Raw genomic sequence first — 26,968 nt, 5'->3', positions numbered from 1 at the left:
TATTGCTAGGTAATGCTCAGCACTCAAATGCCCTTTTGCGTGCAACACGATTTAAAGTCTGTGCTCATGGAACGTGGGAACCAAGGCACTATTGGATTTTATGGTGAAACCAGATGTGGATGAATTAAAAACTGCAGGCCTGCTGAAGCATTTCCAGCTGAAGTTCTTCCTGTACTCCATGGACTGTTTTTCATTTATGCGTCACTGGCTACTAACCATGCTTGGGTTGTAGCAAAACTCAAGTTTGCTCCCCTCTGCTTCTGAAACAGTCTTTAGACCAGAAGCTTCTGTTTCAGAATAACCACTGTTTAGCAATTTGCCCGAACACTAGTAAAGGTAAAAGGACCCCCGACCATTAGGTCCAGTCGTGGTCGACTCTGGGGTTGCGGCGCTCATCTCGCTTTATTGGCCGAGGGAGCCGGCGTACAGCTTCCGGGTCATGTGGCCAGCATGACTAAGCTGCCTCTGGTGAGCCAGAGCAGTGCACAGAAATGCCATTTACCTTCCCGCCGGAGTGGTACCTATTTATCTACTTGCACTTTGACGTGCTTTTGAACTGCTAGGTGGGCAGGAACAGAGACCGAGCAACGGGCGCTCACCCCGTCACGGGGACTCAAACCGCCGACCTTCTGATCGGCAAGTCCTAGGCTCTGTGGTTTAACCCACAGCGCCACCCACGTCCCTCTTACTAAACACTAAACTGTGGTTAATCTATGTGGAAAGATTAACCATCATTCAGGTTCAGACATGACAAGCCAAAATTAGATGAAAAGGGAATCAAATGCCTCTAAGTTCTTCCTCCCTACCAGGCCAAAGGAGGATTAGGAGGGAGTCCGTGGCTCACTGCCAACCATCCTCATAGTGCTAAACCATAGTTTACCATTACGTGTGAACTCAGCCTGTGTTTCTTCATTTCCTTGCAATCCTCATGAAATCCTAGCAAAACTGTGGACTGAGGTGAGTCCTAAGCATATGTCACCCTGAGCCTGTCTTCTCCTCCCTTCTAATGGAAATATAACTTTAAGCCTATTTATGAAGGCGCTTACTATACCCCGCCACGCGCCTGGATTCACACAGGATATGCAAATTAGTATAATTAATGCTATGGCTTTCAGAGCATGAATATTTATAAATAGAAAATTACTGTCACTGGCATCACTCCGTGAAGCCACTGTACACAGATATTTAGCAGCTAGACAAAATAAAATCTTTCCGTGAGAATATCAGCCGCAAGTATGATTGAAAGACTGGCAGCGTCCCCTGCTTTTATCTTTGCCAACTAGGCGGAAAGGGTATGTTAATAAAAATGTTAAAAAAGTTGCGACTTCTGTTATCTAAGATTGCTCTCCGCAGCCAGATTCCCCTTGCACAGATCGCCCTCTTCATTAGTCTAATGACCTGTTCTCATGCACTGCTGTGCTGACATGGCAATGCAGGGCATAGAGGTCCCAACACTAGACATTGCCTCCTCCTCCCCTTAGGAGCATAGGACCTTATACAGAGTCAGACCACTCATCCATCTAGGTCAGAACTGCTTACTCTGACTGGCAGTGTATATCTCGTGTTTCAGGCTGGGAACATCACCAGCCCTGCCTGGAATGAGACTGGGGGAGGGAGTGAACCAGTGCTGCCTCGTGTCCTTACTGGCCACCAGGTGAAGAAGAAGAAGAGGAGGAGGAGGAGGAGTTTGGATTTGATATCCCGCTTTATCACTACCTGAAGGAGTCTCAAAGCGGCTAACATTCTCCTTTCCCTTCCTCCCCCACAACAAACACTCTGTGAGGTGAGTGGGGCTGAGAGACTTCAGAGAAGTGTGACTGGCCCAAGGTCACCCAGCAGCTGCATGTGGAGGAGCGGAGATGCGAACCCGGTTCACCAGACTACGAGTCTACCAACCACTACACCACACTGGCTCTCCACTACACTCACACTGGATGAGGCTCTCCACTGTCATCTCACTTCTGAGAAAGGCACTCTGGGAGAGGTGGCCGGGAGAAGGCCAGTGGACTAGGAATTATAGGGATAGAACTACCTAAATTGTACAGAAATTTATTCACGTACGAGACTACAGCGGCAAGAATGTCACTTGCCCCAAATTGGAAAGAAGAAGAAGACACAGCAAAGGAAGAATGGATACAAAAACTTATGGAATATGCAGAAATGGTGAAACTTACCAGAAGAATAAGAAAGCAAGATAACAAACTTTTTATAAAAGAAGGGAAATGGTTTATTGAATATTGACAAATTTTAAACATATAAAAACAATGGCAAGATTATTGTACGGTGGTACCTTGGTTCTCGAACCCAGAAATAAGTGTTCCGGTTTGCGAACATTTTCCGGAAGCCGAACGTCCAATGCGGCTTCCGCTTAAGTGCCGGAGGCTCCTGCAGCCAATTGGAAGCCGCGCCTTGGTTTTTGAACTGTTCCAGGAGTCGAACGGACTTCTGGAATGGATTAAGTTCGAGAACCAAGGTAGCACTGTAATAACCTGCAGCTACATAAGAGCATATATTTAAAGAAGATAAATAAACGAGTAAGTTAAGTTAATTTGGATATGCAGAAGATATTAAAAATAAATTTAAAGAACTGCAGAAAGAGGGGGAAGGAAGTGTAGTTTTAAAATGTCAAAAAGGACTGTAAAATTAAGGAAATGTATATATCTGAAAAGTATTGTCAGGGAACTGCCATCAGCTAAGACGCGAGAGGTGGAAGGGCAGCTGGGTTACAGGGAGACTCCAAAGATTGTGAGAAGCAGCACTTCCTCCGCGTAGGAGGGAAGCACCGCCTCTAGTGGGGAAGGGATGCAGGGCTCGGAGGATGCAAGAGAGAGCCAAGACACTGTGCATGAGCAAAGTGGGGGGGGAGGCAAGTCCCCCTTTATCCACGCCCTCTCTGCGCAGTAGGTTTACGCGCAGAGAGGGGGGGCGTCGGATGGGGGTCAAGAGACTACTCTGCTGGGGAAAGTTTAAGGACCGCCCACTCTCAGATTCTGCTAGTGACTGAGCAAGACATGGAATTGAGACGTTCTGCACTGTAAATGTTTTTGCACTGATAATAAAGCCTTTGAAAAGACCAGTGAGGATCTTTCCTGTTCGCTCTCGAGCAACCACGCGAGTAGGCATAACAAGTATAAATAAGTTTTTTTTTTTGTTTTTTTAAAGGAGAGGGCCAGTGGCATGGCCACAGTGGCTGGAAAGACTTTTAGAACTTTGTAAAGCTTTACAAAGGGAGGCGGGTGGCGCTGTGGGTTAAACCACAGAGCCTAGGACTTGCCGATCAGAAGGCTGGCAGTTTGATCCCCGCGACGGGGCGAGCTCCCGTTGCTCAGTCCCTGCTCCTGCCAACCTAGCAGTTTAAAAGAACGTCAAAGTGCAAGTAGATAAATAGGTACCACTCCGGCGGGAAGGTAAACGGCGTTTCCATGCGCTGCTCTGGTTCACCAGAAGTGGCTTAGCCACATGACCCGGAAGCTGTACGCCGGCTCCCTCGGCCAATAAAGCGAGATGAGCACCGCAACCCCAGAGTCGGCCACGACTGGACCTAACGGTCAGGGGTCCATTTACCTTTTACCTTTAAAGCTTTACAAAACAAATTACGTTCAATACACCTTTCTAACCATCACATCTACCCACGGTGCTGGGGGCTCTTCGTTAGAATTTGCCACCACCAATGTGGCAGCAAGAAGAGGAGTAAGAGTGGGGGAAGGAGAAAGACAGTGACACCACTTCTGTTACGAAAAGAAGGATGGAGTAGTGCAGAGAGGAGGGAGGAGGAGGAGGACAAAGCTTAATTCTACCAAGGATGCTTCTTTCCTTGAACCTTCACTGAGGTTCAAACCGAAATGTAGGCTGTAGAAGTCTTTTTTTAGCTGATATAATCTGATCATCCAAAGACTGAGTCAGGCCCAAGTAATGTTAAATCTTTGATTGTTCCCAAAACACAAAAGATTCCAGGAAGGCCTGTATTTCTTAGCAGGTGACAATTCATTAAGGCTGCAAAATATGCAACCCCTTCTTTTCCAGATAATTTCCATTCATTTTAAGCAGGGCTACTTTAAAGCAGCATTTTTCCAGCAGCCAAAAGTTTGAGTTAATTTAAAAAGTAAAAAATAAAAATCCTGTTGCTATGGAGACAAGGGCTAAAAACAATCAAACCACATAAGCAAAATTCAATAAATTAGTCTAGCCAAACAGTCCTGGTCAATCTCCACGAGGGATAATTAGTCCAAGAAATCTTTCATGTGGTGATTGTAAAATAAAAAATAAAAAAATCAACAAAGACAAAGTGGCATTATCAGGCAAGAGAAGGAAATATGCCGAAATATCAGAGACAAGTTAATTTCGAAAATGAGCTTTAACACAAAACAATCCAGATAATGCAGTAATTTGCAAACAGCAAAATCCACATACAAGGCCTCATAAAATAATCTGACTAGACTGTGCTTTTCCTTCAGAAACAAATCAATACATGGCAGCTTGTGCAAGCATCCAGATTTGTACCTTTTAAAAGGATTTGTTTAGGGTGTTTTTCTTTCTTTTTTCAACAAAGTATTCATTTTTAACATAGTTTCACAAACCTAAAACACAAATGCAAGCGTCTGAAGGCAACAATATTCTGAAAGGCCAGAGCAACAGCCAGCTATTTTGTTATGATAATGAACAACTTCTTTGGGAATGCTGTGCTGCAGCCTAGAGGCCCCCACGTCACAAGAAGGTTGTGTCTGTTTCCTTCAAACTGCCTTTTTTCAGCCCAATTTTGGTGGAAGAGGTGTTGCAAGAACTGCTGAAAAGGATGGGACACGCACAGACCAAAGGCAGTCCTGCTTATATCACCACCTCTCAGATCAAGCACTTTCTATTACACAGAACAGTTTAAAAAATCATTTTGATGGTTTGACAAGGGCCGTTTTCAGAAGGGTGGAAAACTTTCCCCAAAACTGCAGTGCGCTCATGTGTCCATGGACTGAGCAAATATAAATATGGATATCATGGGAAAGATTTCAAAATTATAATCTCAGAAGCTCTAGCTTAAAGCCATAACCACTACATGTTTACTGGGATTGGCTGGCTTCCATATTTTCTTGAAGGTACCTACCTGCCTCTGAAGTTCTGCCAAGTTGTAAGGCAACGCTCCTTCAGCCAAGGGGGCTATTCTCTCAATGTCTGCCAGCGTCAAGCGTCTGCAATTCAAGACCAGGGAAAAGAAATCCCTGTTAAACGTAGCAGCAAGCCCAAACCCATCAGGCACATTTCAGACTACCAAACCTTACCCTATAGAGCTTTGGACCCTGCCAGGATATTAAATCATGGTTTGAAGTTGACTTAATGCCCTGGCTTATTCCAAAAACATAGTTTCTCCAGTTCTGATGAAACAAGAAACTATGGTTGTTTGAGGCTTCCTGGTTTAAGTTACAGGGAACCAGGCAGAGGGCCTTCTCGGTAGTGGCGCCCACCCTGTGGAACACCCTCCCACCAGATGTCAAAGGAAAAAACAACAACCAGACTTTTAGGAGACATCTGAAGGCAGCCCTCTTTAGGGAAGCTTTTAATATCTGAAGGACCATTGTATTGAAGCCGCCTAGAGTTGCTGGGGGAACCCAGACAGATAGGCGGGGTATACAAAATTTATTATTATTATTATTATTATTATTATTATTATTATTATTATTATTATTAAAGTTCATGCAAAGAGTCTTCTTGCATGAGCAAAAGGTTCATTCATATCTTGATTTATTAACCTAAGCTATTATTGCCCAAACTCTCCCATCAAAAACTCATCCCTGTACACAGAAAACTAGCACATCACAGGGAAAGATTCTACAACCTTCTCTGCAATATACCAGTTTTTATATTTGCAAAGAGGTATTGCAGTGGCAGCTTAGTTCCTGAACAGCTTAGCTGCGGAACAAATCGGCTCCTGAATGCTACAAACCCGGAAGTAAGTGTTCCGGTTTGTGAACGTTTTTCGGAAGCCGAACATCTGACGCAGCTTCTGTTGAGTGCAGGAAGCTCCTGCAGCCAATCGGAAGCTGCGCCTTGGTTTTCGAACGGTTTTGGGAGTCGAACGCACTCCCGGAATGGATTAAGTTCGAGAACCAAGGTACCACTGCCCTCAAAAATGTAATCTCCCACTTGCAATCCGAAATTACACATCCACAAAGCATATTTTATTTGATTTGGCTGCACCAGACTTTCTTCCAAGGAGTTCATGGCAGCACCCTTGGTTCCGCCCTTCATTTTATCCTCACAACAACCCTGTGAGATAAGTAAGACTGACCCAGTGTTACCCAGTGAGCTTCATGATGGCTGAGTAGGAACCTGAACCCATGTGCAGTCCTCCATGTGCATAAAGTAATAAAAGACTGAACCATAGCTGTCAACTTTCAGATTTGAAAATAAGGGATCAGCAGCCTCAAAAATAAGGGATCAGCAGCCTCACCTGTCCCGGGGACAGTCTACAGGATATCTAACAATCTGTGATAGCAGTGGGAAGCAGTGGGAAACGGCGCTGGAATAAGGGAATTTCCCGCCAAAAAAGGGAAGGTTGACAGCTATGGACTGAACATACACTGTAAACTTTTACCCTCAAAAGCAAGGGAGGGAACTGTGGTAACCAGGTGTATGAGTGCACAGATATAGGCATACGTTGCCCTAGCCCCATGTCACACTGCATATACACTGAGTGGCACACACACACCATCTCAAGACCACACCGTGTGCACAGAATTTCCATCCCACAGTCGTCAATTAAAAAAAACACACACAACAACAACAACCTCCATCTAATGACAACACTCTAGAAACATTAATATTACAAAAAAAGTTAAGATTACCCTGAGGCATTATACAAATCGGAGAGCTGAAAAAGGATATCGATCTCCAAAGGTGTAACTTGTCCAAATTTGATTGCAGACTGAGAGAACTCCTCTGTTTTAAAGCAACGGGTTAAAACAAAAAAGCACAAACTAATTATGCATAACTTATCGGAACTTTTAAATACACAATCTACAGTTTGGCTTAACGTTATGGGAGCAAAATCCAAAGACCAGGGTGAAATGAACAAAGTTTGCTCTAAAATTTGTTAGATTTTTGAGATCCAATTGCATAATTTTGCCCTGGACATACTTCTCCTAATCACAGGTGGACTGCAGCTCTTCAGTAGGGAGAGAAAAGTACACTGCATATGGTCAGAGGCACTCTCTTCTAGAGCTCTGCTCTAAAATATCCAAGACCAGACCCAGCCATTGAAAAAGAAACAACTGAATACCAACTCAAATTAAGTTTAAGGGGCTACATGTCCAAGAGGAGTCCTTATCTAATTATATTTCCAGTTACTAGAATACAGAAAAAGCAGGCAGCCTACGTGGACCTTTTACAGATCACGCTATCATGAGTATTTGCCAATCTGTTATCGTTGGTAGTATTTCACTTTTCCAATTCCTTGCCACAAGAATTCTCGCTGCTGTAATTACATACATGAACATCCTTTCCTTATTTCTAACATTGGTACCCTCCATCCTTTCTTCCCCCCTGTGAGATCTTACAACCCCAAAATAGTTTACTGTGACTCCAGTTTTTAGCTCTAAATTTCTATGTATTTTTACCGTTTGATTTAATGCATATTTTGTATTGTAAGTTGCTCCCTTGGGGGCTCTCGCAGTTAAGAGGCAGGGTATAAGTTTGCAAATAAACAATTGACCTTGACAGAGCATGGACTGTTGCCTTAAGTCAGGCATAGGTAAACTCGGCCCTCCAGATGTTTTGGGACTACAATTCCCATCATCCCTGACCACTAGTCCTGTTAGCTAGGGATCATGGGAGTTGTAGTCCCAAAACACCTGGAGGGTCGAGTTTGTCTATGCCTGCCTTAAGTCAACAATCTTTTGCAGCTGCTGAAGTTCTGATGTGGTAATGAAGCTCTTCAGCCCATTCATTTCAAGGGATGAGGGATATTACATGGGCTCCATGCATGGGGAAGCTTCCTCACCTAGGTGATATGTGTCATAGAAGAAGAAGAAGAAGAAGAAGAAGAAGAAGAAGAAGAAGAAGAAGAGGAGGAGGAGGAGGAGGAGGAGGAGGAGGAGGAGGAGTTTGGATTTGATATCCCACCTTTCACTCCCCTTCAGGAGTCTCAAAGCGGCTAACAATCTCCTTTCCCTTCCTCCCCCACAACAAACACTCTGTGAGGTGAGTGGGGCTGAGAGACTTCAGAGAAGTGTGACTAGCCCAAGGTCACCCAGCAGCTGCATGTGGAGGAGTGGAGACGCGAACCCGGTTCCCCAGATTACGAGACTACAGCTCTTAACCACTACACCACACTGGCTCAGCTTGATCATACTTGATCAGCTGCTTTACATCCGGTCAGACTGACTGGCCAGGGCTCCCCCAGGGCTCAGGTGGAGGTGTTTCCCATCGCCAGCTACCTGGTCCTCCTAACTGTGGACTGAATACAGAACTTCAGCAGGCAAGCTAGATGCTCTATCAATGAGTAACAGGGGCCAAATATTGCTCCAGCTTCAGTAATCTCAAGAGTTTATGGCATACAATGCTTTACCTTTTGTAACCTCGACATCTTTTCTAGCACCTGCAATGAGGCTGTATATCTTTCGAACAAGCTCCATGTTGTTCAGCAAGGCATTGAAAGCATTGAAATACGAAAAGCTGACTTGGTGAGAAATGGATCCACCTGCAGCCTGGGTAGAAAGAAAACAAAATATATATTTTTTCAGTTCCTGAAAATACCTGCACACAGGGGACTGCAGGGGGAGAGCAAGAGAAAAAGACTTCATTAGTTATAGCTAGACCTCCACCAATTGCTGGAAGATTTCTTATCTCTTCTACCTGCTCCTTTATGTTATTGCCTTCTTTCTACTAAGCCCCACCAGGAAAATCCTTATGGAGGTCACAAAATCTTGCCTGGGCAATGGATGATCCCAAATCTGCAATTTTTGAGAACCTGAATCTCAGTCCTCTGTGTCCCATGCTTCCTGATACTTACTGAAACCAAGTTCTCCTCCACAAAAGGAGTGAGCATGTGTGGACGAATTGTAGCCATAATGCTGCCAAAATCCAGGCCAGTAATCGTGCCTGTTTTGTTCTTGTCTTTCAGTGCAAACGCTTGCCGGGCATGTTCTGACTGCAGCTCCTGAAATAATATGATAAGAAATGATATACTGAGAGTTTTGTTCTAAATACCCATTATACTGATGCCCAGAATCTACACATTGACCCTGGATGCATACTGAAATAAAAACCAGCAGAAGTCAGTACAGATCAGTGCTCTGTCCTGCACTTTTGGAAAAGCTGTTGCTGCAAATAGCCTGAAGGCAGCCCAGTCCATAATGAGTTATCAATCCATACTGACATGAACATCACTGCGTATGGCACACAAGGTTATCCATTACCTTGGATATCCAATCACAACACATCCAATCACAACAAGGCTATCCAATCACAACAATACAAACACAACACATAGGCTAATAGTAGAGAATATATAATAGAATAATGATATCATTTAAATTATAGGAACAAGCCAATCAAAGTTCATATGTACAATATAACAAAGAGGTAGCGAGGACCATCAAGCCGTGTGTTCCAAAACAGATGCCTAAGGACAGTCTCACAATAGTCTTTCCAAAGTTTTAACAGAAGACGTCTCAAAAGTTTCTAAAGTAAAGTCTCTCAATAGTGTCTCAAAAGTTTCAACGGAAGACATCTCAAAAGCCTCAAAAGGACAGTGTCTCTGGAATGATACTAATGTTTCGTAATAGTCTTCATCAGGTGGAAATAAGATACAAGGCATACAACCAATGAATGATAACAATTAATACCAACTGGATTGTGTCCAACGGAGTCAACTGATAGCTCAAGGATATCCGCCTGAGCAACAGAACTCTCTCTACATTTCTTGTATCTCTCCAGTTCTGCACTGGACGGCTGGTGGAACCCCCAGAACAGATGGAGGAGCTCAGGGGGTGTACAAGGAGAGGAAGTCCTATTGAGCAGGCGGAAGTCCTTGTGCTAATTGGATGACTTCATTAGATACAACTGTTTGACTCAAAACTGGACTCTCACAGATAAGACTTGCAAGCTTACCTTTTTAAATTTTCAATACAAGGTTCTAGTTTTTAGGATGGCTGTGGCAGTGTTTAGTGAAGTCTCAGAAGCTAGTAAATTTCCAGCAGAAATTTATGGTTGTGAGGAAGAGCCCCTGACACACACACCCCTCCCTGAGGTCAGCGGATTGCTGAACAAATGATCCAAGAGATACAAACTTTCATAATTTACACCAGTTTTAGAACTCAACATGTTCGGCAAAGAATTTTATCCAGGGGCTGTTTTACAGGGTGAGAAAGCAATCCAAACATAGCAGCAGTACAACCCAATATTTTTCTGAGTTGTATCCAATGCTAGGAGATGGTTTGCTAAATTACTTAGTGGGGTTCCCCCCCCCCTTTATTTCATGCTGGCTTGTGTTCTTGGACCAACTGAATGTGCACATGGCAAAGCAACCTTGTGAAAATCAGTCATCACAAGAACATCAGCAATCTGGATGCCACCATGTTCCTTTTTTCATATCATGTTGGGCAAACCACTGAAAATCATTTAGGATCAGGGTGTCAGAAAACTACTTTATTCTTGTCATGATATTGTGAGGTGGACCAAGTTGTTATAACCACAGCAGCACATTTTGTTTAAAGGGTTAGAAACTGTGAAGGTAGCCACAACTGTATTTTGATTAGCAAGTCCTTTAAGGTTAGAGTAAGGGCAGCAAAAGATCAAGAGAATAAACAAAAGCAGCACAAGAGAACAAGATACTTTTTACTCACAAAAGGGTGGCCTGATGATGCACACAAATCAAATATTACCAACTCTTTACTGCAATATCCCTTTGCAAACAAAGAAATAGAGGACAACTAAAGCCTACAAATCAATGGAAAAATATTTTTAAAATAACTTTTTTCAGATCTAACAGTCTCAAACTGTTTTCCAAAATCAACTCGATCCAATCCAAATTGGATACAATATGGAAAGCAATCCCAAGTTCAACGGCTGAAAGTCCACTTAATGCAATGAAAAATGGCAAATGCATTTTGACTTTCATCTTCCACAGTGGCTGTTTTACAACCCACAATCTTCATCTGCGAGAAACATATATCTGGAGTTGGGTGGGGGGAGAGTCATTCATAGTTTATTGGCCAAGATAAAAGCTTTTAGCTTCTATGAAGGTTTAAAATATTGGATCCTTTGTGAGTATAAAGCTGGGCTGTATATCTACTTTGCAAACATTTGCTGAGCACAAGAGAAGGAACCCATCATTACAGTACAGGAAACCAAGCAACTGACCTGCAAAAACTGAGTAAATTCCGAGTATGTCAGGTGTTTCTTCCTGTTATGGCCAAAGTGCAATCGAATGAACTCGCAGTCCCAATTGAAAGGGATGTGATGGTGAATAACGGTCTGCCCAAATATTTCTTTTACATTTTCTTTGAAAACAAAGAGGGGGAAAGGGGAGAAAGGAAATTAATTAGAAAAAGAGAGAAAGATAAACCCTACTTAAAATTCTTCAAACAGAAAATGAAAACCATACTTCTAGAAGAGCCAATCAAACAGGGAAACACTTTTTTTTTTACAACTTCAAGTTAGAGAGCTGTTTATCTTTCTAGAGTGAAAACACACTTTGTATAGAATAGATTTTAATACTACTTGTGTATTAATACTATGTATATCTTCAAGATCCATGATTTTGCCTTATTCAGTTTTAATTAAGAAGCAATTTATTTCCTTTATTAGAAATACCTGGTGCTTTGCATGCTGATATAAAATCAATGCTGTGTTCCTTGATTCTGCGTGTCAAATTAAGACCTCATTGAAAGGCAATGAATACCTGCACTCAAAATACACCATAATATTTCACAGACTATGCACGGCGTGATTGAGACTTGATTGAGACTTGTGTGAATGCAACTATTAAAGACAGGTATAAGAATAGGGTCATTATCATTACAGAAAATATGTTAACTATTTCAGATCATTGCCCCAACTGTGACTCTGGCAGAGAATATCTTAACCAGGGAGGAGCCCTTTTCAGTCATTCAGAATGAATGTGTGAAGGTATTGCAGATGGGAGTGCTATACCCCACATCTCTGGAAGGTGAAGCATGTGGTGGTCATGCTCATTGCCAATTCACAGTTCATTTCTGTTGCATCCCCATGGAGGGAGTTCCAAGGGCACACATCTATACGTGCATAGGACCCCCTTTGGACCAATGCCAATAATGTGTTTAACGGGTGTGTGGCCAATGTGCATTTCAGTGTCAAGGGGGTGGGGCTAGTTTGCTCATGCATAAAATCGCCCGACATGAAAAGACTCATACTGAACACTTAAAGGACCCCTGGACAGTTAAGTCTAGTCAAAGGTGACTATGGGGTTGCGGCGCTCATCTTGCTTTCAGGCCGAGGGAGCCGGTGTTTGTCCACAGAGAGCTTTCCAGGTCATGTGGCCAGCATGACTAAACCGCTTCTGGCGCAACGGGACACCGTGACGGAAGACAGAGCACACGGAAACGCCCTTTACTTTCCCGCCACAGTGATACCTATTTATCTACTTGCACTGGCATGTTCAAACTGCTAGGTTGGCAGGAGCTGGGACAGAGCAACGGGAGCTCACCCCATTGCGGGGATTCAAACCGCCGAACTTCCAATTGGCAAGCCCAGGAGGCTCAGTGGTTTAGACCCCAGTGCCACCTGCGTCCCTTTTGCTAGCAAACGGGAGGAATGTGGGGAACGTTTGCGCAACACACGAATATGTCGCGACACACAGTTTGGGTTATTTATTTATTTGTACCCCGCCCATCTGGCTGGGTTTCCCCAGCCACTCTGGGCGGCTTCCAACAAAGATTAAAAATACATTAAAATGGCTTTAGTAGAAATGTTATAAGGAGTTAAGCATAAATAAGTATTATAGTATTAACGGAAAATAAGGTTAAAATAAGTTAAGATAATTATATGACAGAAAATATAGAAAGATGGAAAGGAATTGCTGAAACAATTAATAGAAGTGGAATACAAAAAGAGAGGTGAGAGGAGGTCAATGAAACAAGGGAATGAAAGATAAGGCATTGAAATGGTATGATGTATGTTTTTAAATTGTTTTTGCTGTGTTTTGTTTAGTCTAATGTGTTAATGTTGCGTTGTGTACTGTTTATATATTGTATTGTATTTTTTTTCTTTCTTTTGCTTCTTTTTTTCTTTTCTTTCTCTTCTTTTTTGTAAGGTTTAAAAGTAATAAATATTATTTTAAAAAAAAATACATTAAAATGTCACACATTAAAAACTTCCCTAAGTTCTGTGACCTAATGAATTCAATGGGGTTTATTCCCTGTTGGGTGGGATTGCACTCTAAATTACCAGCAAGAAATCTCAAACTTGCTAAGTGTTTTGGAAGCACGTATTTTGTTTATCTCTTCGTGTCCTGACCAGATAATACCTGAACCAAGACGCATCACATCTCTCTCTTCTGGATATAGAGAACCTGGGAAGCTGCCTTATACTGACTCAGACCATGGGTCCATTTAGCTCAGTATTGTCCAAGCTGACTGACATCAGTGGCTCTTCAGGATTTCAGGCAGGAAGTCTCTCTCTTCCACCCCTCTCACAATGATGTCAGGTGATTGGTGCTTTGACGTCCCAAAGTTGGGACCATGCACAACCAATTCAGGAGGCTTCAGCTCTGGCCCCTATTGGCTGATGGGTGGTAGAGGCCAAAACCTGCTTTCCCTTGCCAATATGCAATCAGGAGCGCACTTGAAGGCTCCCAGTTATGCATTGGCAACCACATATTACCTCATGTATAAGGCCATGGTGTATCCAAGAAGAAGAAGAAGAAGAGTTTGGATTTGATATCCCACTTTATCACTACCCGAAGGAGTCTCGAAGCAGCTAACATTCTCCTTTCCCTTCCTCCCCCACAACAAACACTCTGTGAGGTGAGTGGGGCTGAGAGACTTCAGAGAAGTGTGACTAGCCCAAGGTTACCCAGCAGCTGCACGTGGAGGAGCGGAGATGCGAACCCGGTTCACCAGATTACTAGTCTACCGCTCTTAACCACTACACCACACTGGCTCCCACTGCCACAATTTCAGGCAGGAAGTCTCTCTTCCAGCCCTACCCGGGGACACCAGGGACTGAACCTGGGACCTTCTGCATTCAAAACAGATGCTCTCCCACTGACCGATGACATTTCCCTTTGGGAATTAGAGATATTACGCATTCAGATGAATACAGTGCCGTTTGAATTAGATGTTCCTCTCCTCTCGTGTGGAGGGGGTTAGAAAGAGGCTGAACCCCTGAATGAATTCTCTCTAGTGAAACATCTCAAAAGCTCCACTAGACATCTGTTAAAACTGCATAGGGCAGACAGCATAGCATTTTCACTCTCCACAGAATACCTGTGAATTGTTTGTACATTAGTTTTAAAACGACATCTCTCCATTTTTTATCCTTTTAAACTTTGCATTCAAAGGGCAAATAATAGATAATTTAAGTCTGTGGGGAGCTGATGTTAACTGAAGGAGGGAATTGTTGCAGTGACCTTCTCGACCCTGCCAGCCCTCTAATCATAGATTTTGAAAGGCCTGGCTTTAAAATTCGAATTCCTTAATTTAATTACCCATATTGTGCAAGAAGAAAAATTACATTATTTGATTGCTATTAATATACATTAAGTAACCAAATCCCTACAGAGCAGAAGAGTGGAGAGATAAGCTACAGCTCCTATCAAGCAGAAACTTATTGCTAAGAAAGATGCAAACCTTTAATTTAAAGTCAAAATTATATATATCACAACAGGGTGCCTTTACTAACATGCTATATATAGCATTTATGTTACAATTAAGTACCATATCCCAGTCACAACAATAACAATTTATCTGTAGCCAGCTTGCACAATGGGACAATGTATCTGCTACAAGATACCCCATGGTATTAAGGCTGAAATCCTGCACTCCTTTACATAGGAGTAAGCTCCACTAAACTTTATGGGACTTACATCTGAGTACACCAAGACCAGTACAAATAAAGAACATCTTCATACTGCAAAATGGATTTTAGAGAATGCCCAACTATTTTTGGAATATTTAAAAAAATATGTTTATACTTTCCTTTCCTTCTTTACATCAATGTCCATTCCCAGAAGAGAATAAGGACAATTCCACTATGGCAATTCCAAAAAACGAGATATAGTTTCTTATCCACAATTGAAGCTTTAGGCAGTTACAATGCAGGCAATTCAATGCCAGGCGATATGCAAGAGAAATCCAAAACCCATGTAAATACCAGTAACTTCCGGAAAACCACTACAAAGTGAACCAGGCAAATTATTTGGGAAAATCTTCTCCTTAGAAAACTTAATTGATCTCTGGATGGAAAGAAGATAAAGTCTCTACCAGAGAAGAATGGCAGATTAAGCTGATGGATTATGCCAAAATGGCTAAAATGGCCAGAAGAATCAGAATCAGGAAGACCAAAATTTTAGTAAGGAATGGGGAAACTAATAATTTATCTTAAAAACCATCGTAAACAGCTAGTAGGATTGGAATAACACTTGAAGTTTAATGGTGAATTTTGGACACAATGGAGCGGTAAAAGATTTGGATTATCATAAAAAGATGCAGGAGGAAATGATTGACAATAGGACCCACAAAGGGGAGGAAGGAAGTCCAGGAGATTCTTTGGAATCTCGTTTTTGTGTTGTATGTTGTATGTGATTATAGAACTTTAATCTGAAAAACCAAATATTTTTTTTTAAAAAAAGGAAGTGCGAATTAAATAGGTTCACCTGCAAATGTGAACTGAATTAAATTTATCCCCCATCTCTACAGATCTTTATCTTTATCAAAGCTAAAGTAAAGGATAATGTATTTGTTTTCATTAAAGTTGTTGGTTTTTTAACTGAATTGAAAGGGGGTGAGGAACCATTAAGTTCAAAGGGATTTTCTTGCCTCTACAGGGCAAGAGCAAGTTATGGTGGGCAGACAAGAGGAGCTGGAATGCCAGATGTACTTCTTCCCCATTCCCCATAATGCTCTGACGCTTGTGTACACCAAAGGGAAACGGGGAGAGGAACAGCACCCTACTGAGATCAATGCAGGGTGATTCTCGCATCAGAGAATCTTATCTAGTCATCTCCTTTACCTGCCTGGGAGATTGACTTGCTTCCACTGGAGCAAGGTCGGTCAGCCCTGGAAGGGAGCCTTCCATCTTCCAGAAGACCGGCTGCTCCCCTCTTTCCTACGCCTTTCCACTCGGCGCCATTCCCACCCCACTCAGCCACCCTCCATCTCCTCCCCACCACTTTCAGGCGAGCTCACTGACACCTCCAGGTGACACAGTTCCTGGGCGCTGTCAGCGGTGGAGCCAGGTGCACAATGCAAGAGGGGCTTGGCACATGGCCCTGCAGGTCTTGGCTACGGCAGAGTATTGCGCCGCGCGCCTCCTTTAAGCTGTCATTCTGGAAGCTCTTTGGAAGATAAAAGGAGGCGATATACACACTGCAATTCCTCGCCCTCCTCTTTGGGCAAAATGCTTGCAAATTGATTGAGGGAAGGAGGGATTGTACTGCAGATTGCCTCCTTTAAACCGGCAAAGTGCTTGCGAACTGACAGGTTAAAGGAGGTAATCAACAATGAGATGATGTGCAGCTGAGCCCCACCCCGCCCCTAATTAGCATGCAAGTGCTTTGCCTGCTTAATGGAAAAGCAAAGCAATCCAGACTGGTCAGGATCACCGGAGTCCAAGAAAACATGCCTCTCACTCGTCACTCAGCTACATTGGTCCTCATAAAAGTCACCTATACTTGCTAGGTGCTCCCTGATTGGTTGGATCGAAGCAGCACCTGGGGAGGGGCAGGGCAGGGCGGGGCGCAGGCAATGGATATGAACAGTGGAGAAGAAATGGTGCCCCCGCCCTGCAGGACTCAATTCAGTTCAGTATTATTTCCAAATTAGCTATAGGCTACAACAAAAAGTCATCATCTCCTGGCAAATAGAAGGGGGGGAAATGGAGGCAGTGAGAGATTTTACTTTCTTGGGCTCCATGATCACTGCAGATGGTGACAGCAGCCACGAAATTAAAAGACACCTGCTTCTTGGGAGAAAAGCAATGACAAACCTAGACAGCATCTTAAAAAGCAGAGACATCACCTTGCCAACAAAGGTCCATATAGTTAAAGCTATGGTTTTCCCATTAGTGATGTATGGAAGTGAGAGCTGGACCATAAAGAAGGCTGATCGCCAAAGAATTGATGCTTTTGAATTATGGTGCTGGAGGAGACTCTTGAGAGTCCCATGGACTGCAAGAAGATCAAACCTATCCATTCTGAAGGAAATCAGCCCTGAGCACTCCCTGGAAGGACAGATCGTGAAGCTGAGGCTCCAATACTTTGGCCACCTCATGAGAAGAGAAGACTCCCTGGAAAAGACCCTGACGTTGGGAAAGATTGAGGGCACAAGGAGAAGGGGACGACAGAGGACGAGATGGTTGGATAGTGTTCTCGAAGCTACCAGCTTGAGTTTGACCAAACTGCGGGAGGCAGTGGAAGACAGGAGTGCCTGGAGTGCTCTGGTCCATGGGGTCACGAAGAGACAGACACGACTAAACAACAACGCAAGAAAAAGTGCCATTACAGCTCATGGGTTGAAAATGTGTTGAGGTGAACACTCAGCCAGCATCAAGTCTATCTCACAAAGAAATCTAGCTAGGAGTGGCTGGAAGGAAACAAATTTTGCAGCAACTATTTTAGGAATGTTCAGCCACTGATTATGCAATGAGCCACAGTAATCACATTGTGTGGTTGCATAAGGTTTCTATGTGCGTAGAAGAAGAAAATGAAGAAAAAAGAAGAAAATGAAGAAGAAAATGAAGAAAAATGAAGAAGAAAATGAAGAAAAAAGAAGGTAAGAGTTAGTTACTAGAATCTCAAAGTACGTATTTATTTGGGGGTAGATTTCTGGGACACACGCCAGAACTATAGTTCCTACCTTCCCGCACTGCTTTAGGAAATATCTTTAGCGCTCTTACCAAAGGTCACTTCGCCATTGCCACTCTTGTCGAACAACTGAAAAGCAACGATGAACATTGAATCTGGTGTGCATAGGACGGATTCAAACGCCAAAAACTCTTGATAGGAGATCAACCTACGCATTAGAAGAAACCACAAATTTCAGATTAGGGGGTAGGTGGAGAGAGGAAAAAGAGACCAGCAAAATAAGATCTAGTGAAAATTCCAACACTGTTGCGCTTTACAACACTGAACGTAAAAAATTAACCCACAATTAAGAACAGCTCTGCCACCCCATTGCTCCTTGGAGAGCGTTCTGGGCCCATAAGCTATATCAGATCTACCATCTGGGTCTAGAATGGTTAAGTTCGTATCTGAAGACGTGTGCATACACACGAAAGCTCATACCAATAACAAACTTCGCTGGTCTCTAAGGTGCTACTGGAAGGAATTTTTTTTTTATTTTGTTTAGAATGGTTAAGGTGCAGTTAACCAGTCATTGGAACACAGCCAATCCAAATTTCTGGGCAAAATCCTGGGGCTGCCATATTGTGTGCCATATGCAGCCATGTGTCTGGAAACTGGACAAGGGCTGCTGGAAACCAAAGCGTGGCTCACAACTATAAAATTCTGGCTCTGCCTACATTTCATGACCGATCCATCTTCTTTAACTCTCCACATGCTGGCGGAATCCCACCACTCCAAATGGTTAACTTGCATTGAGAGCAAAATCAGAACCTGTGACCTATCACTTGAGTTGCTGCTTATGCTCCCACCATAATTGGAATCATTCCAGACAAAGCACAGAATCCTAGAGAGTGAATTCCAAACCCTTAGCAATGCAGCCAATAAAACCTGTTCCCCATTGGGGTTGGGAATTCCACCCTCATTTTGGCCAGGACACTCCATATTTACATCACCTTTACATCACCCACCTCCACAAAACCGGCCTCAAAAAACGTTGCCGACCCCTACCATAGGTCCTATTTTTGTCTGGACAGTTTTATCCTAAAGTATCTCCTACTATGTTTTGTTCTCTGTGTTGTTTTCTGATCCATGTATATGATGCACTTTCTCTATGCAAATAAAGTTGATTGATTGATTGATTGATTGATTGAATGGTTAAGACGACTCAATGGTCTGCCATTAACAAAACTAAGAGAAACTTTTCTGAGTCATTCTGAATTACATTTAAAATACTCCTATGATTAAATCCAACAGGAAGAAATTAAGTATAAGAAAGGAATGTAGATTTTCACTAATTTAGTCAAGGAAGAAGGAAAGCTCTGCATCTGATCATACTGAATTAGCACAGGATTGATGCTGTCAGTTCTTCTTTATAAGAAATGTTGCATTTTGGAAAGTAACACGAACAGCTGTCTATGTTATGAACAGGTCAATGACAACCACTAATCAAAAGACACACAACAACAGGCAATGGAAGCCTGGGTATAAATTCTAAACTACAGCATTATAAATCACACACTGAGTTGATTCTGACATTATCCTCACATTGAGGATACATTAAGATCCTTGTTGCCCCATCTCACATGGCTTCCACTGCAAAGCAAACAATGGTCAAAATCAAAGGCGGGGCAACAAGGTTTTTGCACCTCTTACAGCAATCGTGACAGCGGGGGGTAGCCAATGTAGTGTTAGGATATAGTTCCATTCCACCTTAAAAGGGTCAGGCATGACTGTTGTGTATCACATGCCTGTTTACTCCCAGCACTGTCTGCTGGGAACTTCCGTTGTATGTAGCTTTTGTGTTATTGCTGTTTTGCCGGACACGAAGGGATGCAGACATGTTTTTTTCTTTGTTCCTGAACTATGCTCAATAAATGCTGTAGATATGCTTGCACATCTGCCTCTGTCCGCCTCTTTTGCAGAGAGGTGATTTACACACTCTGCTAACAGAGCGTGCAAAGGTCTCTAAATGTATCTGAGACTCGTGTCGCTGTTTGATGCTGTTCCAAGGAAGACTGGCCGCCAGTGATCGTCCGGAGCCAGCTGGGGGCCTGCCTGACGCCCCGGTCTTCCCAGCAGTATTCCAACATGTAGTGCCTCCACAGATGTTGCTGCATCTCCCATCAGTCCCAGACAGCAGAGTCCAAGGGACAAGGGTGATAGGAACTGTAGTCCAACAACATCTGGAGGGTACCACATTGCCCAACCTTGAGTTGGTGCCTCTTTTGAAATGGTCACTTAACACTTCAAAAAGCCATGGCTTCAGGGGCGAAAGCAGATGAGGAGAAAGGCCACGGTTTTGCATCCATTGTAAGACAAAGGACATTCAGCATATGCACACTTTGGCAGAGCTGCACAGGGCTTGCCACAAATAATAATAAAAAATAGCAGATACTAAACCAGAGCAGTAAGGGAAATAACAGCATTCAGAATAACATCAGGGGTCATATGTGCACACAAAATAACCCTAAAGAATATAAGGGGCTTTTAATTTCACATAAATGAAAATCGGACATTTAGCAAAAAGAAAAAGAAAAAATAGAGGGTGGGGAGAATATTGCTTTTTTTGTTTTAACAGCAACCTTTAATTGTCTCTCTATCACTGCTCTCTGATGGCCCCAGTGGCCTCTGCTCCCATGTATGTTTACTTGTTGGCTATTGTCCAACAACATTGGCACTTCCCTGCTAAAATAAATTTGGAGACCAACAGAAAGAGACCAGAGAAGGGGAGGCAGGGCAAGGCTGCTCTGAAACCAAGTGGGTTAAAAGGCTACGTTTGAGAAGAGTGGACATTCTGTGAAAGCAATTTAAGCAACAAAGAATATTGTCCATAAGTAATGTTTTAAAAGCGCTGTACAGCATGACCTTCTCTTGATTAGGCAAATCGTTTCTTGCCGCATATAGCGATTAGTGTCTCTCTCCCTAATAGATCACGTTTTGGAGGAGCCCTTCTTGGTTTGATGTGTGGGAGTTTGAGAGACCTCCTGCTACAAAGGTCACGTGACATTTCCTCCCTTTCCTAAGCCTGGATTCGGAGGACCCCAGAATCAAAGTCTCTGACTAGGAACCTGATATAAAAAGGGAAACAGAACTTCTCCAGAGCAGTTGTAAATGAGCAAGTGAACTAATTGCATCATTTCCTTCTTTGTGAGTCAGGCTTCAGGGTCAATCCCCACATTCTATGGCAACTCGATGCTCTATTCTATACAACTCTATGCTCTTTCCGTCATTCCATCTGCGCAAGCAATGCAGTTTGGCAGATGGAGCCTGGGCTGTTCTTGGGGTTATTCTGACCGCCCCAGAGTCAATTTGGGGGGAGGAAGAAGGGGGGAAGCCCCATTGTGAAGGACATCTGCTGATGAGACTGGTTAGGTGAATCCTGCCCAATATCTAAAAGACTGCCACAAAGTGTTCTTGCCTATATTTTTCCTCCTGGTCTCCTCATAGCAGGCTTGGGGAAAAACCTGACATGTTAAAATCAATCACTTGGAACGTATGGAAACAATCCAAAGATGGTGCTTCATGTCCACGGATCAAAACCACGCCAGAGATCATAGAATTGTAGAGTTGAAAGGGACCCTGAGGATCCTCTAGTCCAACCCGCTGCAATACAGGAATACGCAGCTGTCCCATACGGGGATCAAACCTGTAACCTTGGTGTTATCAGCACCACGCTGATAACCAGCGGAGCTATCCAGGCTGTGCATGCTACTGTCTTGGTCATTTTTGCTACTGTAGTTCTGGCAGCAGAAGAGTTGATTGGCTTGTAAAACTAAAAAGATGGTAGCCTCTTCGGCCCTGGGAGGCACTGTAGCCGAAACTTCCAAGAGAAAGCTATGCCTGCGTGCAGTTCTCACCTTCGGATTGTAGCCTAAGCAACATAATTTCCAGTCAATTGTTAGGAATGTAATGGTTGGTTCCTCACCCATCCTTTGTCTGATCTGCCACTCCTGCTAACAGCTGCACCGTTTGAGGATTGAAATGGGGGTCTGTATACAGTCCCAGGTATCTCTGCACGAAGTCGCCTGGCGTCATGTAATGCTCTCCATCTTGTTCGACAGTGGCATACTACAGCAAAGACAAAAAAGGACATAGCGATTGTCTAAATTGTTAGTATTTGTTTCAGAGTAGGCAATAGCCCAATACATCTCCCGGTATGTTTCCGAGCACAATTCAAAGTGTTGGTGCTGACCTTTAAAAGCCCTAAACGGCTTGAGCCCTGTATACCTGAAGGAGTGTCTCCACTCCCATCGTTCAGCCCGGACACTGAGATCCAGCCCGAGGGCCTTCTGGCGGTTTCCTCTCTGCGAGAAGTGAGGTTGCAGGGAACCAGGCAGAGGGCCTTCTTGGTAGTGACGCCCACCCTGTGGAACGCCCTCCCATCAGATGTCAAGGAAATAAACAACTACCTGACTTTCAGAAGACATCTGAAGGCAGCCCTGTTTAGGGAGGTTTTTAAAGTTTGATGTTTTATTGTGTTTTTAATATTTGTTGGGAGCCATCCAGAGTGGCTGGGGAAGGACTTCCGGAGGCGGCGCGAAGGGCAATGGCTGCCCTTTCCTAACGGGAAGGGAAGCTCCGCTCGAGAAAGGGTCGTCCGCTACGGCGCAGCGGAGACCCGAAACGGAAACCCGCAGGCAGCAGAAGCCTGCGGTCCCGGGACCCGGCGGGCGCCAGCAGCGGCCACCGAAACGTTGAAGGAACCCCGTAAGGGGCTCCGGATCGCGGAGGAGGCTGCGGCGCTGTGGGTCGTTCCGCAATCGGCGGAGTGAAGCCGCGTAGCTGTTGCCAGTGAGCGCTGACCTTTCTTCCTGAAATTTATGCTCTGAAAACAACAACTCGTGAGTAAATAACTGACTGTATGCAATTTGGGACTTTAAAATATTAAATTTGGCTGAAAGCGGAGTGACGAAAAACAGGAAGTCCGTCTTCCGCTCCCATTGAACTTGAACGCAAAGAGCTGGAGGAGTGGAGGCAAAGAGAGATCTTTTAAATTACTTGATCTGAGCACCCATTGAACTTTATTCAAAGTGGAACAATAACTTTATGTGTTGGACTTTTATATTTTAATTTATACGGGGATATCTTTCTCCCTTTGGAGCTACATTCTAACTAAAAACCCCAGGCGCTGGAGCTGCCTGAGAAACTGAGCTGTCAGCTTGCAGTTTGCAGTTTGGATACTTTGAATCTGAACTTTGAAACAATCTGAGAGAATTTGAACTTGCTACTTTAAGGCATTTGGATTACCAGCTTGCACCATCAGAAACACTGTTGCTGTATTAAACCTCAACTCTGCTGAAAAATCTCTTTATTGAAGGTTCTTGGACTTAGAAATCTGACTTTATTTTAACTGAAATTTTTTTCTTTCCTGAAATATTTTAAACTCCCCCTAGAGGATTTGGGACCTATAACAGTGACTTTTATTTTACTTTCCCTTTCCCGGCCCTCTGCTGACTGTTACCATCTGGGCTGTGGCTTTCTCATGGGAACAACTCAGCTTGACCTTGACTTTTAGATAACTTTGGAATGAGTGGTACAAGAAGGAGAGGAAGAACTAAACAAACAACTTTGACAACTTTAACCGCAGCCTCACAGGCACGTAGATCATCTGTGCCTACTTTGCCTTCTGAGGTGGAAGCTGTCTCTCTGCCTGTTTCTCTGCCTCGGGCAGGGGAGGGAGAAACTGAGGAATTACAACTGGAAGATATGGCCTCAGGGGCAAGCACTGCTATTTTAGAGAAAATTTTTGAAAAATTGGAATCTTTGGACAAGAAAGTAGAATCTTTGGACAAGAAAGCCGATGAGCAAACATATAAAATTGAGCAGAACACAGAATGTTTAAATAAATTATCTGGACAAGTTGCACAGAATACTCAAGCAATTGCAGAATTGAAGGAGGCTGCAGGGGAAAATCGGAAATTGGCTGAAGATACCAGCCAAAAACTTGAAAATTTAGAACAAGAGGTAAGACCACTCTGCAAACAAGTAGGTGAACATCAGACCTATTTGTCTATGCTTGAACTGCGGAACAGGGAGAGCAATTTAAGGATAAGAGCAATACCAGAAGTGGAAGAAGGCAACCTAGCTGAGTTTTTGACTAAAGAATTTTCCAAATTTTGGAGTTTAGAGGAAAAGGATTTTAAAATTGTTTCGGCTTTTAGGCTCGGAAGACTCCTAAAGAAAGAGAAGCCCAGAGACTGTTTGATAATACTGAGGTCAAAGGAGGAAAGGGATAAGATTTTGGGCCTACACTACGGAAAGTCACTGGACATTTTGGACAAAAGAATTGAGATTTACAAGGATATTCCTAAACAACTGCTAGATCTTAGATCTAACTATTTGGAGTTGACAAGACTACTAAGGAAGAATTCAATCATCTTTAGGTGGGAATTTCCTCAAGGACTATCTTTTACTTTTAGAGGGAAGAAGATCAAAATCAGAACATCAGAAGATAGAGATAAATTTCTGAACGTATACGGAGAGGACCTTCACAAAGGAATTGACCAACTTCCAGGGCCTGAAACACCAGAGGTACCTGCACCCTTGGACCCTGAAGATCTTTTGAATAAGATACCACCCCCTGAAAAATAACCAGATTTATTCAGGATGTCTCTGCAACTTTTGAGCTGGAACATAAATGGCTGCAACATCCCGGAAAAAAGGAGGAAAATTTTTCATATATTAAAAAAAGAACAATTGGATATTATCTGCTTACAAGAAACACATGTGACTAGGCTCCATAGAAAGGTGTTAATAAACAAAAGACTTGGTCAAGAATTCATATCTTCGGACAGAGTAAAGAAGCGAGGAGTGGTGATATATGCAAAAGAGAGCCTGTCACCTAAATTCTTATTCAAAGACGAACATGGAAGAATATTAGGAATTGAGATACAATATCAAGGAGAAAAGATTTTGATATTAGGAATTTATGCACCAAATGACGGGAAATCGGAATTTTACAAGAAGTTGCATGAGATTATGCTGGACTATCTGGACTACAACAACATCATTATGATGGGAGATATGAATGGGGTCGTATCGACAAACATGGATAAGTCACAAAATCAAAATGTTACAAAAGACGGCAGACTGCCAAAGACCTTTTTTGAAATGGCAGACAATATGGACTGGATTGACATTTGGAGAACTAAGAACCCCCTGGGAAGAGAGGGAACATTCTTCTCTGAAGCCCAACTGACTTGGACAAGAATCGACCAAATATGGATATCTAGAGGTCTGGCACCCAAGGTCAGAAAAGTGGAAATCTGCCCAAAGACCTGCTCCGACCATAATGCGCTGAAGATGGATATGACATTTTTGCCAACCGGTTCCTTTAGATGGAAGATGAATGATAGCTTGTTTAGAGATCAGGAGATTGTCAAGAAGGCCCAAAAAACTCTAAAGGATTATTTTGAAATAAATATGAACACTACGGTGGAAAAAAGAACTATCTGGGACGCAAGCAAAGCTGTCATGAGGGGGTTCTTGATACAACAGAACACTGTAAAGAAAAGAACACAAAATGAAAGGAAGGATAAGATTTTGCAGAAAATCAAAGAATTGGAGAAGAAATTAAGATCAAATCCGAAGTCACAGCCGATTCTGAGAGAAATTAAACTGTATCAAGCTCAATACTCCAAATTGATAAACCAAGAAATAGAATGGAAGATTAAATTAATGAAACAAAAAACTTTTGAATCGGCAAACAAATGTGGGAAACTGCTAGCCTGGCAGTTGAAGAAGAGACAGAAACTAAATACAGTTACAAACCTAGAAATTGAAGGAAGAAATATCCAGAACCCCATGGAAATTAGAAAGTGCTTCCAGAGATACTTTAAAAAATTATACACTCAAGGGCCGCAAGATGAGGTTGAGATTAAACAATTTTTGGAAAGAAATGGACTAACAAAGTTGTCACAAAAAAACAGATTAATCCTGAACAACAAAATAACACAGCAAGAGATTGAACAAGCTATCCAGAACATGCAATTGGGCAAATCTCCAGGGCCAGACGGTCTGACCTCCAAGTATTATAAGACACTAAAAGACTATCTGATCCAACCATTGATGGAGGTCTGTAATGAAATTATGGAAGGGAAGAAGGCGCCGGAATCGTGGAAGGAAGCTTTTATCACATTGATACCAAAATCTGAAGCTGAAAAGACACAACTTAAAAACTACCGTCCCATCTCCCTTCTGAATGTGGATTACAAAATATTTGCAGACATTTTGGCAAGTAGATTTAAAAGAGTTCTTAATGAAGTAATTCATAAAGACCAGGCAGGCTTTCTCCCAGGCAGACATATGTTTGCAAATACTAGGAACATTATTGACGTTTTGGAACTTTTGCAAACAGATATAAATACAAAAGCAGTGTTAATTTTCATAGACGCGGAGAAGGCCTTTGACAATATTTCTTGGAAATTTATGAAGGGAAATTTGAATGAAATGGGAGTGGGACGGGGGTTTGAGAATGGGATTGACGCAATATATTCAGAACAAAAGGCTAAACTAATAGTTAACAATGTGGTCACAGAAGAGTTCAAAATTGAAAAAGGAACACGACAAGGCTGCCCGATTTCCCCTTTGTTATTTATTTCGGTTCTGGAGGTGCTCTTGAACTTGATCAGAGGGGACCGGTTGGTGGAAGGGATTCAGGTCGGAGCGAAACAATACAAATTGAAAGCTTTTGCAGATGACCTAGTTTTGACTCTGCAGGAGCCAGAATCTAGTACGAAAAGAGTATTACAACTGATACAGGATTTTGGTCGGGTGGCAGGATTTAAATTAAATAAACAGAAAACTAAAGTGTTGGGAAAAAATTTGACAGATACAGAGTCGGAAAGGTTTCAGAGAGAAACAGAACTAACTATGGTTAAAAAAGTAAAATACCTAGGGGTAAACATAACAGCAAAAAACCTGAGTCTATTTAAGGATAAT

The 26,968-nt window shown here is 42.8% G+C and overlaps 1 protein-coding gene across 2 annotated transcripts in view; it reads right to left on the bottom strand.

The window, feature by feature from the left end:
- The window catches only part of SLC25A12 (solute carrier family 25 member 12), a 65,566-nt gene that overhangs the window by 27,268 nt on the left and 11,330 nt on the right, over nucleotides 1-26,968 (bottom strand). For both annotated transcript variants that reach the window (XM_081874517.1, XM_081874518.1), the window contains exons 3-9: nucleotides 21,954-22,096; nucleotides 18,082-18,197; nucleotides 11,350-11,489; nucleotides 8,999-9,145; nucleotides 8,555-8,693; nucleotides 6,834-6,927; nucleotides 5,096-5,180 (exon numbers count right to left, since the gene is read on the bottom strand). In XM_081874517.1, the coding sequence (XP_081730643.1) occupies nucleotides 5,096-5,180; nucleotides 6,834-6,927; nucleotides 8,555-8,693; nucleotides 8,999-9,145; nucleotides 11,350-11,489; nucleotides 18,082-18,197; nucleotides 21,954-22,096 (864 nt within the window). The remainder of the gene's footprint in view (nucleotides 1-5,095; nucleotides 5,181-6,833; nucleotides 6,928-8,554; nucleotides 8,694-8,998; nucleotides 9,146-11,349; nucleotides 11,490-18,081; nucleotides 18,198-21,953; nucleotides 22,097-26,968) is intronic.

The sequence above is a fragment of the Podarcis erhardii genome (assembly GCF_964252035.2).
Source record: "Podarcis erhardii genome assembly, chromosome: 1".
Taxonomy (NCBI): domain Eukaryota; kingdom Metazoa; phylum Chordata; class Lepidosauria; order Squamata; family Lacertidae; genus Podarcis; species Podarcis erhardii.
Note: the sequence above shows the minus strand (reverse complement) of the source record. Positions and strands in the feature narration are given on the sequence as shown.